Genomic DNA, 13,871 nt, shown 5'->3' on the forward strand with positions numbered 1-13,871 from the left:
TGTGATTCTGCATTGGTAGTGGTACACAAGTATTGTAAACAAAAAAGAATCAACACAATCATCCATACCACTATCTTAAAATAAAAAATAGGTGATGTTTACTCTTTGGTTCTTTAGGTAAAGTCACGTAGGTAAAAAATGATAATAAATAAATAAGAACAAAATCAAATCACGATGTTTCGGAGGCAACACAAGCTTCCTTCATCAGGAATTCACGAAAACTTCAAATCTAGAATAGGTGATGTTGCAGGCAATAGCCCTTCTTCGTAGCACATAAATAGCCCAGAGAGAGTGAATTAGGTTTGGTATTGCACTTAACAACAGCATGAGGGCCTATTGAGAATTACATTTTAAATATGCTCTTTGATGACCAGTTCTTGAATTCGCATATCAAGAAACCTAATAGTAGCTACTGAGTGCCATATAAACCATTCAATAATAAAAAAAAGTATTCCTGAATAAACTCATTTGTAATCAAAGAAAAATAACAAAATGTTGCTGGCACATTGCATTGTCATGAAGAGCCATTGCCCTAAACATTGCCTGTTATATAAACTAAACTATTTTTTTTATTTGCCCACTGAGTTACATAGCTCTTTTTCAGTAGCGACCTGCACACAAATGATAACTCAAAGAAGTGGCTTATCGTGTGGCCATTTATCGCAGCCAAATACTCGAAATATATTTCCCTTTCAAGGCCACACACGCGATGTTGTTATTTTCGCGGAACGTGTCGAGTGGTTTCGTTGGCTGTGCTTGTGCACCACTGCCAACATTGCGTCACCCAATAAAATATTACCGTTGGATCAGCAACCGATTTGCCGCTAACCGCCACCACCACTTTTGGCAGAGGAGGAAAGCAAGGCAGAACAATATTAATAAAAAATTTTTTTTTTAAAAAACCCACGTTATTTGGTTTGCAGGTTTGCCACAATGTCTTGTCTACACAACAATTATTTCTGGTGTTGTTGTTCGCAAGCATGTTCTGTACATTCATCGTCCTACTTTATGATCTCCACCAAATGTCCCGCTGCATTTTTTTTTTAAATTGACCTGAACTTCCGCCACCGCACATCTGCGGGACGCAACACGATGGAGACAAGCGCGGCCGGGCGTGGTGCTGGCAACCCACTTCCTCGCGTGCCGTGCCGGCCTTCGTAGGTGCTCGCTAACGGCACTTGCCCCGACAGTCTGTCAAGGCTCTACAGGGGATCATTATGTGCGTGCCACACATACGTCTCCACATCACTCAATTACCGACGCGTAGCCGCCACACGTTCCATACGTGTGCGTGTGCATACAAAAAAAACACACACACGGACGAGCGCACGTATGAAAACATAATTACCGTTGATGACTTACGAAACACCGCCACTTAATTTTAATACGAGCGCTAAATGCTCAACGCCGAAGGGGCACGGACGGCGCAGGCTGGCCCAAAACTGATTTCGACCATGGCACCGAGGCAGAGATGATAACAATAATGCAACACACCGAGGAGCTCTTTATCTGTGCCGTTTCCACCCCCTCTGCTGCTTTTGCAAAGGGGGAGGGGGCGGGTTTTTAAAGGGTGGGATTAGCGGGGGGCCCGGTGAAAGGCCTAATTAATCCCCCTTCACGCACGCACAAATCGGCCGGCTAGGGGACGAAAGCGAGCAGTCAACCAGAAGGGCGGTGGGGCGTGTCGTCTGCTCGAGAACGACTGTTGTGACAACAAAGGATGCAAAGCAGATGTCTGGGGGGGGGCCCATCGGGGCAATCAATGCGCCTCCTCCTCCATCCCCACCCACCCACCCCGCCGCGCCCGTTCTCTCTGCCGCTCCTCACTCCGCTGGGACCTTTTCAGCCGCCGCCGCCGTCATAATCATCTCCGAGGATTTGTAATCAGCAGGGAGAGTGTAGAAACGACTCCCAGCCCCCCCCCCCGGGCCGCCTGCCCCCCACACCCCACCCAACGCCCCCGCCCATCATCTCCGCCGTAGGACCCCGTCAACTCACGCGGACGAACGGGCCGCAGGGATGAGGGCGGACGGTCGAGCGATCATGATGCAGCGGCAGTTTTCAGGCAGCTGGATGACGCGGTGGTCGGGCATCAGTTTGTGCGGGCAGAAGAGCGTCTGTGGATAGAGCGTGGAGTCGTCAATTCCTTTGTTTGCTCCAAGGGACAACCTCCATTTGAGCCGCAAGCCTCTTTTATTCGGCACGCAGGCAGGCTTCGATGTGGGATGTTCAGACAGTTATATGATTGGGCGTTCAAAAAAGAATCGTACAACTAACCCAACCGATAATAGGTACTGCATATTCTCAGATTAACATCATCCATTGTGATTTAAAGCTTTCGTGACTGCAGGGATTCATATTTTTGGTTCTTTCGGTAAAGTGACGTAGAAGGGAAACAATAAAATAATAAAAAAATATATATAAACCTTTGTGAAAATTTTATTGTTTTATATTTTTATTATTTTATTGTTTCCCTTCTACGTGACTTTACCGAAAGAACCAAGAATATCATCCATTGTATTTCATATGGCGATATTTACCCCCCCCCCCCCCGCTCTGGTCTCCGCACCTGATAGGCTCACAGCGATGACATCACCTTTACTCTGTTTCAGACCGAAGCAGGAGGACTTCTTCACAATTCTGGCAAATCGCCTGATGAAGCTGGTTGTAATCACCAGCGAAACGTCATACTCAAATTGTCAATGTTGTGGGTTTACTATCCAACACGACGGTATTGTTGACCCTTACTATATTGTTGAACCCTTACTAATTGGCTGCGTCGGGTGGTGATGGATTAACGACACATTCATATTCTCGCGATATAACCCAGACAAACCTTTATTATGGGGAATCTCTACAAATTGGTAGAAATATAGATTTATTCACATGGGCGTTATTCAAAAAGGACTTTTGCCTAAGAGACGTGTTACAGTACCTAATTGGGGCTCACACAGAAGGTTGAGATTATGGTGCATTTAGATAATGTGTTATGTTCAATTGTATTGTGGCAAGATGTATTATAATATCTACTTATGAGCTGTGAAACTTTGTTAATTAAACAATATACGTGTGTACAACCGTGCACTGTTTGGTGTATTTATTAGGCAGCACTTGGCAAAAAAATTGCAATGATCAACTACAGCTCTCGGTAAACACACCACACCGTGTCGGTCATGAGAGTTGCTTCACCATACTTCACCACAATGGTCAGTGCGGGCTGGTGATGCTTATTTTGCAATTCATGCGAAAACGAACAAAGACTCAAATGTTTAATAATCAGCCCAAATGCAAATACAGGTACTTCGCCAATACTTACATTACCGTTGGCACGAACAACCCTGACGTGAAAATTTCACCTCATCCCTGTATCATCAACCATACGCTATCCTGCCACTCAAAAGACAACCTCACGTACGTATGTTGAACTTCTTTCCCACCATACGTAGCCAACCGTGCTAATCGGAGGTGTGCGGGGGAAGGACAAAAAAACTCAACACAAAAAGCATTTACAAAGAATCTAAAAGTGCATAGCTCCAATGGCTTCCCAGACGACCGCACAGGCGCATCTGAAAGCGCGCGAAGTATTGACCATCATTGTTCGAAGGTTAGCCAAAAGCCGCCGCTACTGCTGCTGCGACGATGACCGGAGGTTTGCGTGATGGGTTATGCCCCTTGACGTGATCGGCAAGGTATTGACGTTCATTTGTGGCGAGCGCTTTGTGTGTAATGAGTGCCACATCAATGCTGGAATCTAAAGAATTCAACAAATTTCGTAAAAACACTCGCACCCAGAAGCGGCGCTTAATACCCCCCAACACCATATTAGCGGCGGCGAATGATTACGCACAGACACACACACACGCACAGACACACACACACACGCACAGACACACACACACACGCACAGACACACACACACGCGCGCGCACACAGACACACACACACACGCACAGACACACACACACGTGCGCGCGCGCACACGCGCGCACGCGCGCGCATGGGAAAGGAATTAAAACGCCGTAATAAAAGGGGGGAGGTAAAACGCGCGGACAAAGGCGCTAATCTGATCACCAGTGGTGGGGAGCGGCGGCACACAAAGCGTGTAATGGAGTGAGACCGCACGCGGATCAACGCGAGCGGTGGGGAGACAAAGGCAGCGCGAGCGGGACACGAAAGAGCGGACAAAACCGGGAGATCAAAAAGCACTTGGCTGTGGCAAGCGCTGGGGAGCTGGGGGGGGGGGGCTCCGTTGGCAGGTTCGGCTCGTTCACGTGCGTGCGTGAGAAGCGCGGACAACCGCTCATCATCGCTCGCGCCAATGAGCAACAATGCAATGGGTGAGCACACGTTGCTTGAGGATCCATGGGCCCAAAGTCAGTGGTTCTCAAACGTTTTGGTAAGGCTGCCCCCCACACACCCCCCCCCCACCCCTCCCAAGATTGAGACGACTTGTCCTCTGGCCACAACACCACAACTGAGGTCTACGACTTTCGTATGGATATAAACGGAGCAGCAAGTAGCGCGGCTGGTTTGCGAGGACAGCGAATGTGGGTCAGAATCATTATCATTATTTACACTGGAGGAATCCGATGAGCTAAGGAGCTCTTTCTCGCAGATGTCGCCACTCGTGCCCGTGGACACGAGTGCGCGAAGCGTCCCGACGTGGTTCGTTGCGCGCCGCAGTCGCAATCGGGTCGGAGCAGAGATTATCATTATTATTATTATCGGCTTAACGCACGAACCACTCGAGTACAAAGCGCGCCTATCCATAAGCAAACCGATATTCTTATCGCGATTACTTAATAACCACGGGAGCATGTGGACACTGCGGTGACGTTTGCGAAGGTCACAGTACAGAGACATCACGTGTCGACGCCTAGAAGTCAACGCCGCGGTGGGAAGGAGTCGCTGGGCTTGTTGCGCGTGCGCGGTGATCTGTCGCCGAAACGTGGTGCCCACGTTCCACACTCACATCCGAAATTGCTCCTCCCTCGCGGTATTCATTCCACAGCCCGAGCCAACCCTCTCGCCACCTCTGGAAAAGGTGACCTGTGGGTTAGGAACCGCTGGCCTGACTGCTCACTCACCTGGAAAGGCAGCGCTCTTGGCATTTATTGTGTTTCCCATGGGCATTATGTGGAGCCCTTTGTCAGTGCAATGCTGGATGAGGGCCTCCCCAAGTCGTCCAGGTCGCAATGTGACCGTATTTCACGACGCTGGTGAGTCCTCGTTGGTGACGTTAGATAATACAGTCATTGAGGGATGCATAACAGTGCGATACAACAACGGAATTGATTCGTTTTAGACCCCCCCCAGGTTTTGTGTCGATCGTGCTTTTTAACATTTTGCTCTTAATGTTGGTGATGGTTGTGGATTAATGAAAATTCGGTAACTGTAAAGCTACTGAAATTACAATTAGTACACTCACTACTACCAAACACGTGCTGCCTCATCATGATGTTGTGTTTGCGAGTTGCCTGGTTGTGGGCATGACTGGGTCTGTGCCACTGTTTCCATGTTGAGAATTGGCCTGTTCCCCCCCCCCCCCCCCATAATTCATGCTGTAGTTTATTTTGATATTTCACGAAATGTTAATGACATTACTGAAATGTTTATTACTCAAAGTGAAAAAAAATGCATTTTACTTGTTCTGTTTAAGCAAACAGGCAACATCTGTTTTGAAGCCATGTAATGTCGTTTCACAGTGAACATTAATTAAGGGGAATATTAATTGACTATTAGCTATAATGACTCTATTTATATAATTATTTCACAAATTAGTGGAGCTTTTGAGTAGCAACGCTTACAATAAAAGGTAATCAATTCAAGCTGTCAATCACACAAGGAAATAAATAGCAATTTTGTAAACAGGAGGAATTACGAGCACACTGACAAATACGGCACCGTAATTATGGGTTAATTTGTCCATTAAAATGTGGCGGATTTACGACAGAACCACATTCGATAGAATTAGTACATTTACTACAGATCTCCAAACGGCTCCGATCGAAACACGGAATTACTTTACCAAGGATTGCAGAAATGACAGTTTTTATAAGTCGTTTCACACAATTATCAAATGGGAATTAAATAAACATTGTCGACGAATGTACAGCGGCTTCATCTGGTTTCACACATTTTGTTTAAATGTGAAACCTTCATTTTCAGTTCAACGTGGCGGTAATAACGCTCGCCCAAGCTCTCCGATTTACCGCTTTCCAAGCTCAGCAGTCGACGTTACGACGAGAGATTTAATCCCAACAAACCACTGCCTTTCGTAAGGGAAGAGGAATGTAAACGTGTGGCTTTCTTTGTCATGAAATAACGTCCCAGGTTTAATCCGACCGATTTTGTGGCTAATCCGTGAGCGAGGTAGAAAATTATATTGCTCATAGCGAAAATAATAAACAAAACAGATTTAAAATATTTGTTTGTTTTCAGCGTTCAGCCACTTGACGTGTTCATTCACTCTATTGCAGGTCGAGTGTGAGCAAATCAACACTGCGGTTACACGGGAAAATTAAAACTAATGGTGCATCACCACATGAACCAGTAGGGGAAATTCCTCATTCATATGGCGGGGGCAAGTATATCCGTGGGGCAACCGACTGTTGACCTCGCCACAAAGTGGTACTTAATTTATCGACCCCAGAGGGATGATGGGCTGATTAAAACCCAGATCTGGATTTGAACTCGCAACCTTCCAATGTGCGAGCCGGCTTGCAGTAGCGCTGGGCGACCTGACTGCGCAGAGCAACGGGTGCTCACGTGCGAACAGTTTTTTTTTTTATATTAAATCTGTAGGCTTTACGCTTTCCTGCCGACTCAAGTTAACGTCTACTCCGATATTTGTATGACGTGATAAAAAAACGACTACAACAACAAGAACCGTGCGTTGTTAACGAGCGCTTGTTTGCCGATTTGCACTACAGCCGAAATGCAGGGAATATGCATGCATACACGAGTGTATCGTGTGAGTGGAATAAACAGTGGACATGAGTGGCAGTTCCAATGGACAGCATGCCAGACATGTAATGGAAAATAAAACGATACGGGAAACACATCCAACATATCGTGGTGTTACGGTAAAAACGTGAATGGACACGGACACTAATTATGGAGATGCGTCAGTGATCCCGTGCTTTGCTGTCAAGCGCTCTCAAGCACTTTCGTTCATATACCGATGATCATGCTGTGTGCACAATCATCAGGATCGGCAATTAATGGATTGTCCATTTCAGAACACACACGCGTGTAGTCGAAATGTTTACAGCACACGCAAATGAGAATCTACGCTTTGCAGCTGTGTCACTTCTCACTGCGGCAGCTTAATAGTCACATCTTATCATTATCTGCTGTGCTGATGTATCACTGCAGCCCCCCACCACATTCCTTGTCAACGATGGAGGTCGTTTGACCATACTTCACCATGCCGGTCAAAGTGGGTTGGTGAAAAGTTGTGCCCAGGACTGGTTCACTTATCACTCGTGGCTGCCATATATATATATCCCATGGCTTTGTATCGAACTCAGGTGGCTGGGTGCATCACACAGCACACTAACCCCTGTTTCACCGCCGACAAAGACTGTAAGCGTCAGCAATTACTTCTTGCCGGGCACCTGGAAAAGAGGGTTGGGTGACCATCACTCGATCCAGCTGCAAAGCCCTGGGATTTTTACTCCCCAAGTTCTTCCAGCTCAAGGTGCACATTCCATGACACGAATCCCATGATGCGCGCATCACCAATTGACCTGGAGCTGGCATCTCTCCTTCTTTAATCCACAGATGGATGAAGGCCTCTGCACGTCGCGTCGGACATGGGGGTTGGTTCGCCATATAGAATCAGAATGAGAATATTTATTTATTCATACTGCAGGCATCCGATGAGCTATAAAGCTGTTTTTTTCATGGATGTCTAGTAGGGGCAGGTCAGAAAGTTACAACAACAAACAATACAAAACACGATAGGAGTGCAAAGTATAGGAAAGGTAAACAAATCATACAAAAAATGTAAGTTTTTTTATATATAAATAGTTTTTTTTTTATTTTACCAGGTAAAGCTTACTGAGCTATAAACTTCTTTCTTCAGAAGCGACCTTGCCACAAATGATAGCTCAACGAAGTGGCTTATAGCAGCCATTCAATATAAATATTATATTATAAATATTATACATAATATTAAATATTATAAATAATGTAAATAATATAAATATTATTAATAATATAGATAATATAAATATTATAAATAATATTAATATTATAAATAATATAAACAACCAGACTATGCTGACCAGTACAGGTTGGTGAAAGGAGGGCCCAAAAATCAGCTCAGACATCACTCGCCACTGATGCAATCCACAACGTGAAATAAAGCTCAGGTCGCACACTGTCAGAATGCAGTGACCTAACTACTATGCCACTGCTCCCCAGTGGTCATGAACCCACTGTGAATGAGTAGCACCTCCTCACACCCAGTCACCTCCCTCCGCTCACACATCACAAAGGGACGAAAGGAGATACTTACAATCGTATATACACAATGTGCTGATGGACGAACAAACGTACAGATGGACAGAGTCCACTGACTGATGGACAGAATCAGGGACAGACACTGAGGGACTGATGGATGGAGGGTCAGACTGACGAACTGACACACAGAGTTGATGGACAGACACACTGATGGACTGACCGATCGACCCACATACTGAACGTACTGATTAACAAACGGACGGATGGACGCGCGACTCTCATAACCCAGGCGTGATCACGGAGCGCGCGCGTACCCGTTGAGCACAGGAGCGGCAGTGCGTCGCCTGGGGCAGCTCGCGGAAGGTGAGCCCTCCATCCGGCGACACGAGCACAGTGCCGGCGTATCGACTCAGCGGCCGCTCCTCGGCGCACAGCAGGTCGGCAAACAGCTCCACGGGGCTTCCCGACTCGGTCTCCGCCGCGCCAGCGCCTAAGGTCATCACGGGCACGCCGGGCGAGCGAGCACGGCTGACATCGTCGGGCTAGGAGCCGCAGGACGTGACTTGCTGACCCGCCCACACTGGACGTATGTGAAGAAGAGATTCGTAGCTCATCGGATTCCTCCAGTATAAATAAAGATTCTGATGGATCCTCTGCATTGTTTTTGTTATTGTTTTCGGGGCCGTACCGTGGGGTTGGGCACGATGTCTGAAGTTTCGCTGTGCGTGCCGGGAGCTTCTTCAGGAACCGAACAATACGGTTGAATAATTCAGAACTCAAGAAGCTCCCGGAGCGAAACGTCGCGACATCGTGCTGAACAGCACGCGGCGCGAGCCTGGAACACGTCGGAGAGTTAACGCAGCAGCGCAACCGCGAAATCCTACGCCGTAGCCACTAGATGTCACCGGAGATCTTATCGTGAGCTTCGCTTGATGGGAGCCGTGATGGGGGGGTGGGAGGCATCTAGTCAGTGGCGCTTGCGCTGGGATTTTAAAACATTTCTCTAATTTCCACAAGCCGCGCTTCGCTCTGCACACCAATAATCGAGCGCTTCCGAGGCTGGGTTGGTGAATCGAGCAAACGTAACCAGGCGCAGGACAGCAAGCCGGCCCATCGACCTTTCTGTTCAGATTTTGGAGCGTTATCCCTGATTATCTTTGGGCACGACTTTTTTTTTTCTTTGAGCGAACAAAACAGGGCACGTTTGTTCTGGAAACAAATGTGAAAATGTGTCTCCAGGCTCAATACGGTTTTCTTGCTGAAAATAAAGGACTAAAATTTAAGAATTTCACTTGAACTCATCCCAGCGTATCATGTTTGTTTTGTTTTTGTGCATAAAGCCCTGACAGCGAGGCAACCATAATGGGTGTCACGGCAGCGAAATGTTAACTACCTCGCCTGGTATGCAGGGGGTCGAGGGTTCAATCCTGACCGTGCTGTATATTTGGAGTTTGCATATTCTTCCCCTGGTCGCATGGGTTTTTCTCCGGGTCCTCCGGTTTTTCTCTTCACATTTAGAATCAACATGCATTTGGAGTATTTGGATGCTATACATTTCTACGTGACAAGATAATTCATTGAGCTATCATTTGTGGCAAGGTCGTTTTCTGAAAAAGAGCTATGCATAGCTCAGTGGTCGTTACCTGGAAAAATAAAAAGTTTAAGCTTAGTTTTAGTTTAATGTCATTCAGGTTACGTGCGTCACCCACCGTGCTTATTATCACACTAAACGTGACATCTGGAAATGATCCTTTGTTGAACAAACACCGTCTCATGTTGCTGGCGTGCGGCAGTGTTGCGCACTTATGTCATCCTAGCAGACTCCGATTCCGGAACTGTTTACGATTAGGGGGTGGAATTCACAGATTACTGGTTTATTTGTCTATACATCAAGTATAGTGACATTTAAATTAAAATAATAACATGTTTTCGAAAATGTGCTTTAACCACACCTATTATATATTTTATCTTATGAATTCGTAACTACACGACGCATTTGGCTTTCACCTACAAATATATAATGACTACGCATGTCTGGTTACACTTGTTAAAAGGATGGGCCATCGACTAAATTCTCAAGAGCGTGGGGACATTTTTAACTTTAATAATCCGAGCGAGCAGTCAGGAGGGAGTTCTGCCCTGGGTTTTTGAGATTTTATTCAGTGGGAATTTATCCAGGAAGCAGGGGTCAATGCTCCAGGCCTTTATCAAAGAGCCCTGCAGAATCTCCAAGGTCCATATGGTTGAGAGGGCTTAGATTTAACATCTCATCCCATGAAGCAGCTAAAGCACGTTAAGCGAATGTTCTGAGTAGGCATTACGATTTAAGTTGATGTTAAAATTAATTTTCTTAATGCCGTATTTGAGATTTATATTTTCTGTTATGTGGTCTTTTTTTGTACTACAAAAGATTGCGCTGAGAGAATTGTTCGTCAAATGCTGACAGCTGAATGTCACAAAAACTAGCTCCATCGCACACGCTTGTGACAATAACGCCGGCACCAATCACGGTAATGCATCACGGTACAGCGCTTTAATTATTCATTTTCTTTTTAATTGCAATTATTCTCATTTTCAAAGATCAACCCCCCCCCCCCCAAATAAATCTTATTAAAAGTAATGAGTAACAATTAAAAAAAAATAAGCCGGGCAACTTACCTGGGTTTAAATTTCCAACGCTGTCAGTTGCCCTCAGCTTCATAATGTGTTTCTGTCGTTCCTGAAAAGTTATTTAAAAAGCTGTCAATTCTGCGACACTCGAATTTGGGATGAGGCAGTGCTTAATTTGTTGCGGTGAAATTAAAATCCATTGCACACGGAAAGGTTGTTATAGCCGCTAATTCGCGAGGCGTGTTTGCCGAAAATGATTTTTAGCGCACGCCAAAAAAGTGACTGAGTATGCCACTTTGGACTTTTGTCACATCTTCAGAGGGCCATTTTAAAATAAACATTTGAAAGTGTGATCCTTTTCATTAAGTGAGAATATTCAAATTACGCAAATGGAACGTGTGATCGAACAAAGAGCAGTAACGGCAGAGAGAAAGATCTGTCCTTGTGATATTAAAAGATTCTTGAGGGTCCCATTAGAGGCGTAAGGATTCAGTAGACATTTTTTACATCTCTAAGAGAGAAAACGACGTTTTATAAATAAGATAAATCAACGGCTAAGGGCTACGAAAAGCAGGAAACACATTCTACGGTGAACTCACTTTTCCAAAATCAACCTCTCTTACAATTCACATTAAATATCCTGTAAAAAAAGTGATTACTATAACTATTAACAGTGGTGGCGCTATGCGGTTAGTATGTGTAATGTGAATTATATTTTAAAGCTTGAACCTTCGTGTTAAAGGGCATTTGTTGCATTGAGATTAAAGGCTACACTCTACTTTAACAGTGGGACTACATCTCAATTACACCTATGATCGCTGATCATGTACTTTGTATTTTTTCATGGCAGTGTTATTGAGATATGTGTTGCGTTTGTTCAAATCCCCATTGGAGGGGGGGGGGGAGTTGGTCCATTCAGACCTTCATCGTCACTCCAGGGTCGATAAAACGAGTACCACAATGTGAGAAGTCAGCAAGTGGTTGCCCTAAAGAGTGGATCACCCCTGCCACAGGAATGTGGTGTTTCCACCGCTGGCTTAGGGGCTGTAATAGTGGGAGACGGGGACCGCCAACGCGCACCCGAGCAGCAAACCATCTTTGACCTTCCATTGACTTTTTTCGCTAGTAAATAAATCACCCTGAATGCGCCCGATCGTGTGAGCCAAGCAGGTGTGAGCTTGGTTATGGATTTACATGTGCAGGAGAATGCTTGGGGAAGCGCCAGGTGGTCTAAACTTGGACTTGGCAGTACCGCAGTGGATTTTTGAAGCTCTGTACGAGTTTGAGCGTTATGCCCCAGACCCCTACCCTGATGTAGGATTTCTCCGGTTGATCCAGTTGCTTTGCACAAGCCAAACATTCTCAAGACGGAATTGGCCGAGCATCCTCAGGCAGGACTGTCCTGAAAGAATTTTACATCTCAGTTCGGCTTTCCCAGGTAAATAAAGGACATTGTGAAACTGCTACAACCATTCGCGTACAGTCCTACCAAAACGAGTCCAGGTGTAGCTTACAAGGCTTTTTTTATTCATTCAAGAGCGCAGCTGAACTAACCTCATCCCAACATCCGGATAGCGGCACGCAGTGGCCTAGTTTTCGAGTGTGCAGGCCGGTGCAACTGCACCGAGGCCTACGGGCCACAGGGGCCAAGGAAGCAGCTGGGCTACAAATAGACGGGAGGGGAATTTTTTTTAAATATAAACGAAATTTTGTATTTGACAAGGTAAGGCCCACTGAGCTATATAGCTCTTTTTCAGAAGCGACCTCGCCACAAATGATAGCCCAACCAAGTGGCTCATCACGTGGAAATGTACAGCAGCCAAACACTCTAAACGCACGTTTCTAAATGTGGAGCGAAAAACCGGAGGACTCGGAGAAAAATCCACGCGAGCGCGGGGAGAACGTGCAAAATCCAAATATACAGGCGTCAGGGTTGGGATCGAACCCACGACTTCCTGTATACCGGGCGAGGTAGTTCACATCTCGCCACCGTGGACATGTGGTGGCCCCATCATTTCATTCCCAGCACCGTGATGCACGCCAGCCCACGGCTAAACCACTGGCGGCGGCGGTCGCGGTGGGTGAAGGGAGCGTAGATCGTCACCTGCTCCGCGCAATCCTCCAGGAGGCTCAGCTCCTGCTCCAGGCTCTCGCGGTGCCGCCTCAGGAGGCCACGCTCCAGGCTCAGTTCCGCCGCCGCGCCGCGAAACGCGCCGCGCTTGCGCGCGCCCTGCACGCCGCACGCGCCAGGGTCTCATTCGTGGCGGTTTGTCCGGGGGTTGGTGACCCAGAAAATATTTCCCTTACCACAACACAACCACCACATCCAGGGCATAATTTATTATGGAATATTTTTTCTGGGGCCACGGCAACACCACCCCCCCCCCACTCCCCTTCCCCCCACCACCCTACGACCCGCAGGGACGATGGTGCAGAGAAATATTTTCCTGAGCTTAGCCCCGGGACAGCTCCGGACTGAAATGAAGCCTCTAGCTATGACCGCGGCTACGAGACATGTGCCACCTACTCGAGTCTACAAACGAGCCGCACAATGAAGAATCGTTCTGCATCCCCAGACGCCACATCCAGTACACGTCTCGCTATGGCTGTGGCTACTCTTAGCCACGTGCCACCTCGTGACTCCCGAGAGTCTACCGGGGACCGAAAACACTCCATGAGAAATTCAGAGCCCTGGCAAGACAACAAGCACGCACACCCGGGCGCACGCAGCAGCACCTCCGATGAGCAAGGTTTGCTAAGCACGATGCCAAAGAAGTTCGACATCGACACAT

At 46.8% G+C, this 13,871-nt stretch overlaps 1 protein-coding gene across 3 annotated transcripts in view; it reads right to left on the minus strand.

Moving 5' to 3' along the window:
- Positions 1-13,871, minus strand: part of LOC116941278 (uncharacterized) — a 96,234-nt gene that overhangs the window by 32,369 nt on the left and 49,994 nt on the right. For 2 of the 3 annotated variants that reach the window (XM_032952154.2, XM_032952156.2), the window contains 4 exons: positions 13,184-13,309; positions 11,128-11,188; positions 8,784-8,959; positions 1,999-2,117 (listed from right to left, as the gene is read on the minus strand). In XM_032952154.2, the coding sequence (XP_032808045.2) occupies positions 1,999-2,117; positions 8,784-8,959; positions 11,128-11,188; positions 13,184-13,309 (482 nt within the window). The remainder of the gene's footprint in view (positions 1-1,998; positions 2,118-8,783; positions 8,960-11,127; positions 11,189-13,183; positions 13,310-13,871) is intronic. The other variant, XM_076066343.1, reaches the window with a different exon arrangement.

The sequence above is a fragment of the Petromyzon marinus genome, chromosome 11 (genome assembly GCF_048934315.1).
Source record: "Petromyzon marinus isolate PM22_M1 ecotype Great Lakes invasive population chromosome 11, UKy_Petmar_22M1.pri1.0, whole genome shotgun sequence".
Classification (NCBI taxonomy): Eukaryota; Metazoa; Chordata; class Hyperoartia; order Petromyzontiformes; family Petromyzontidae; genus Petromyzon; species Petromyzon marinus.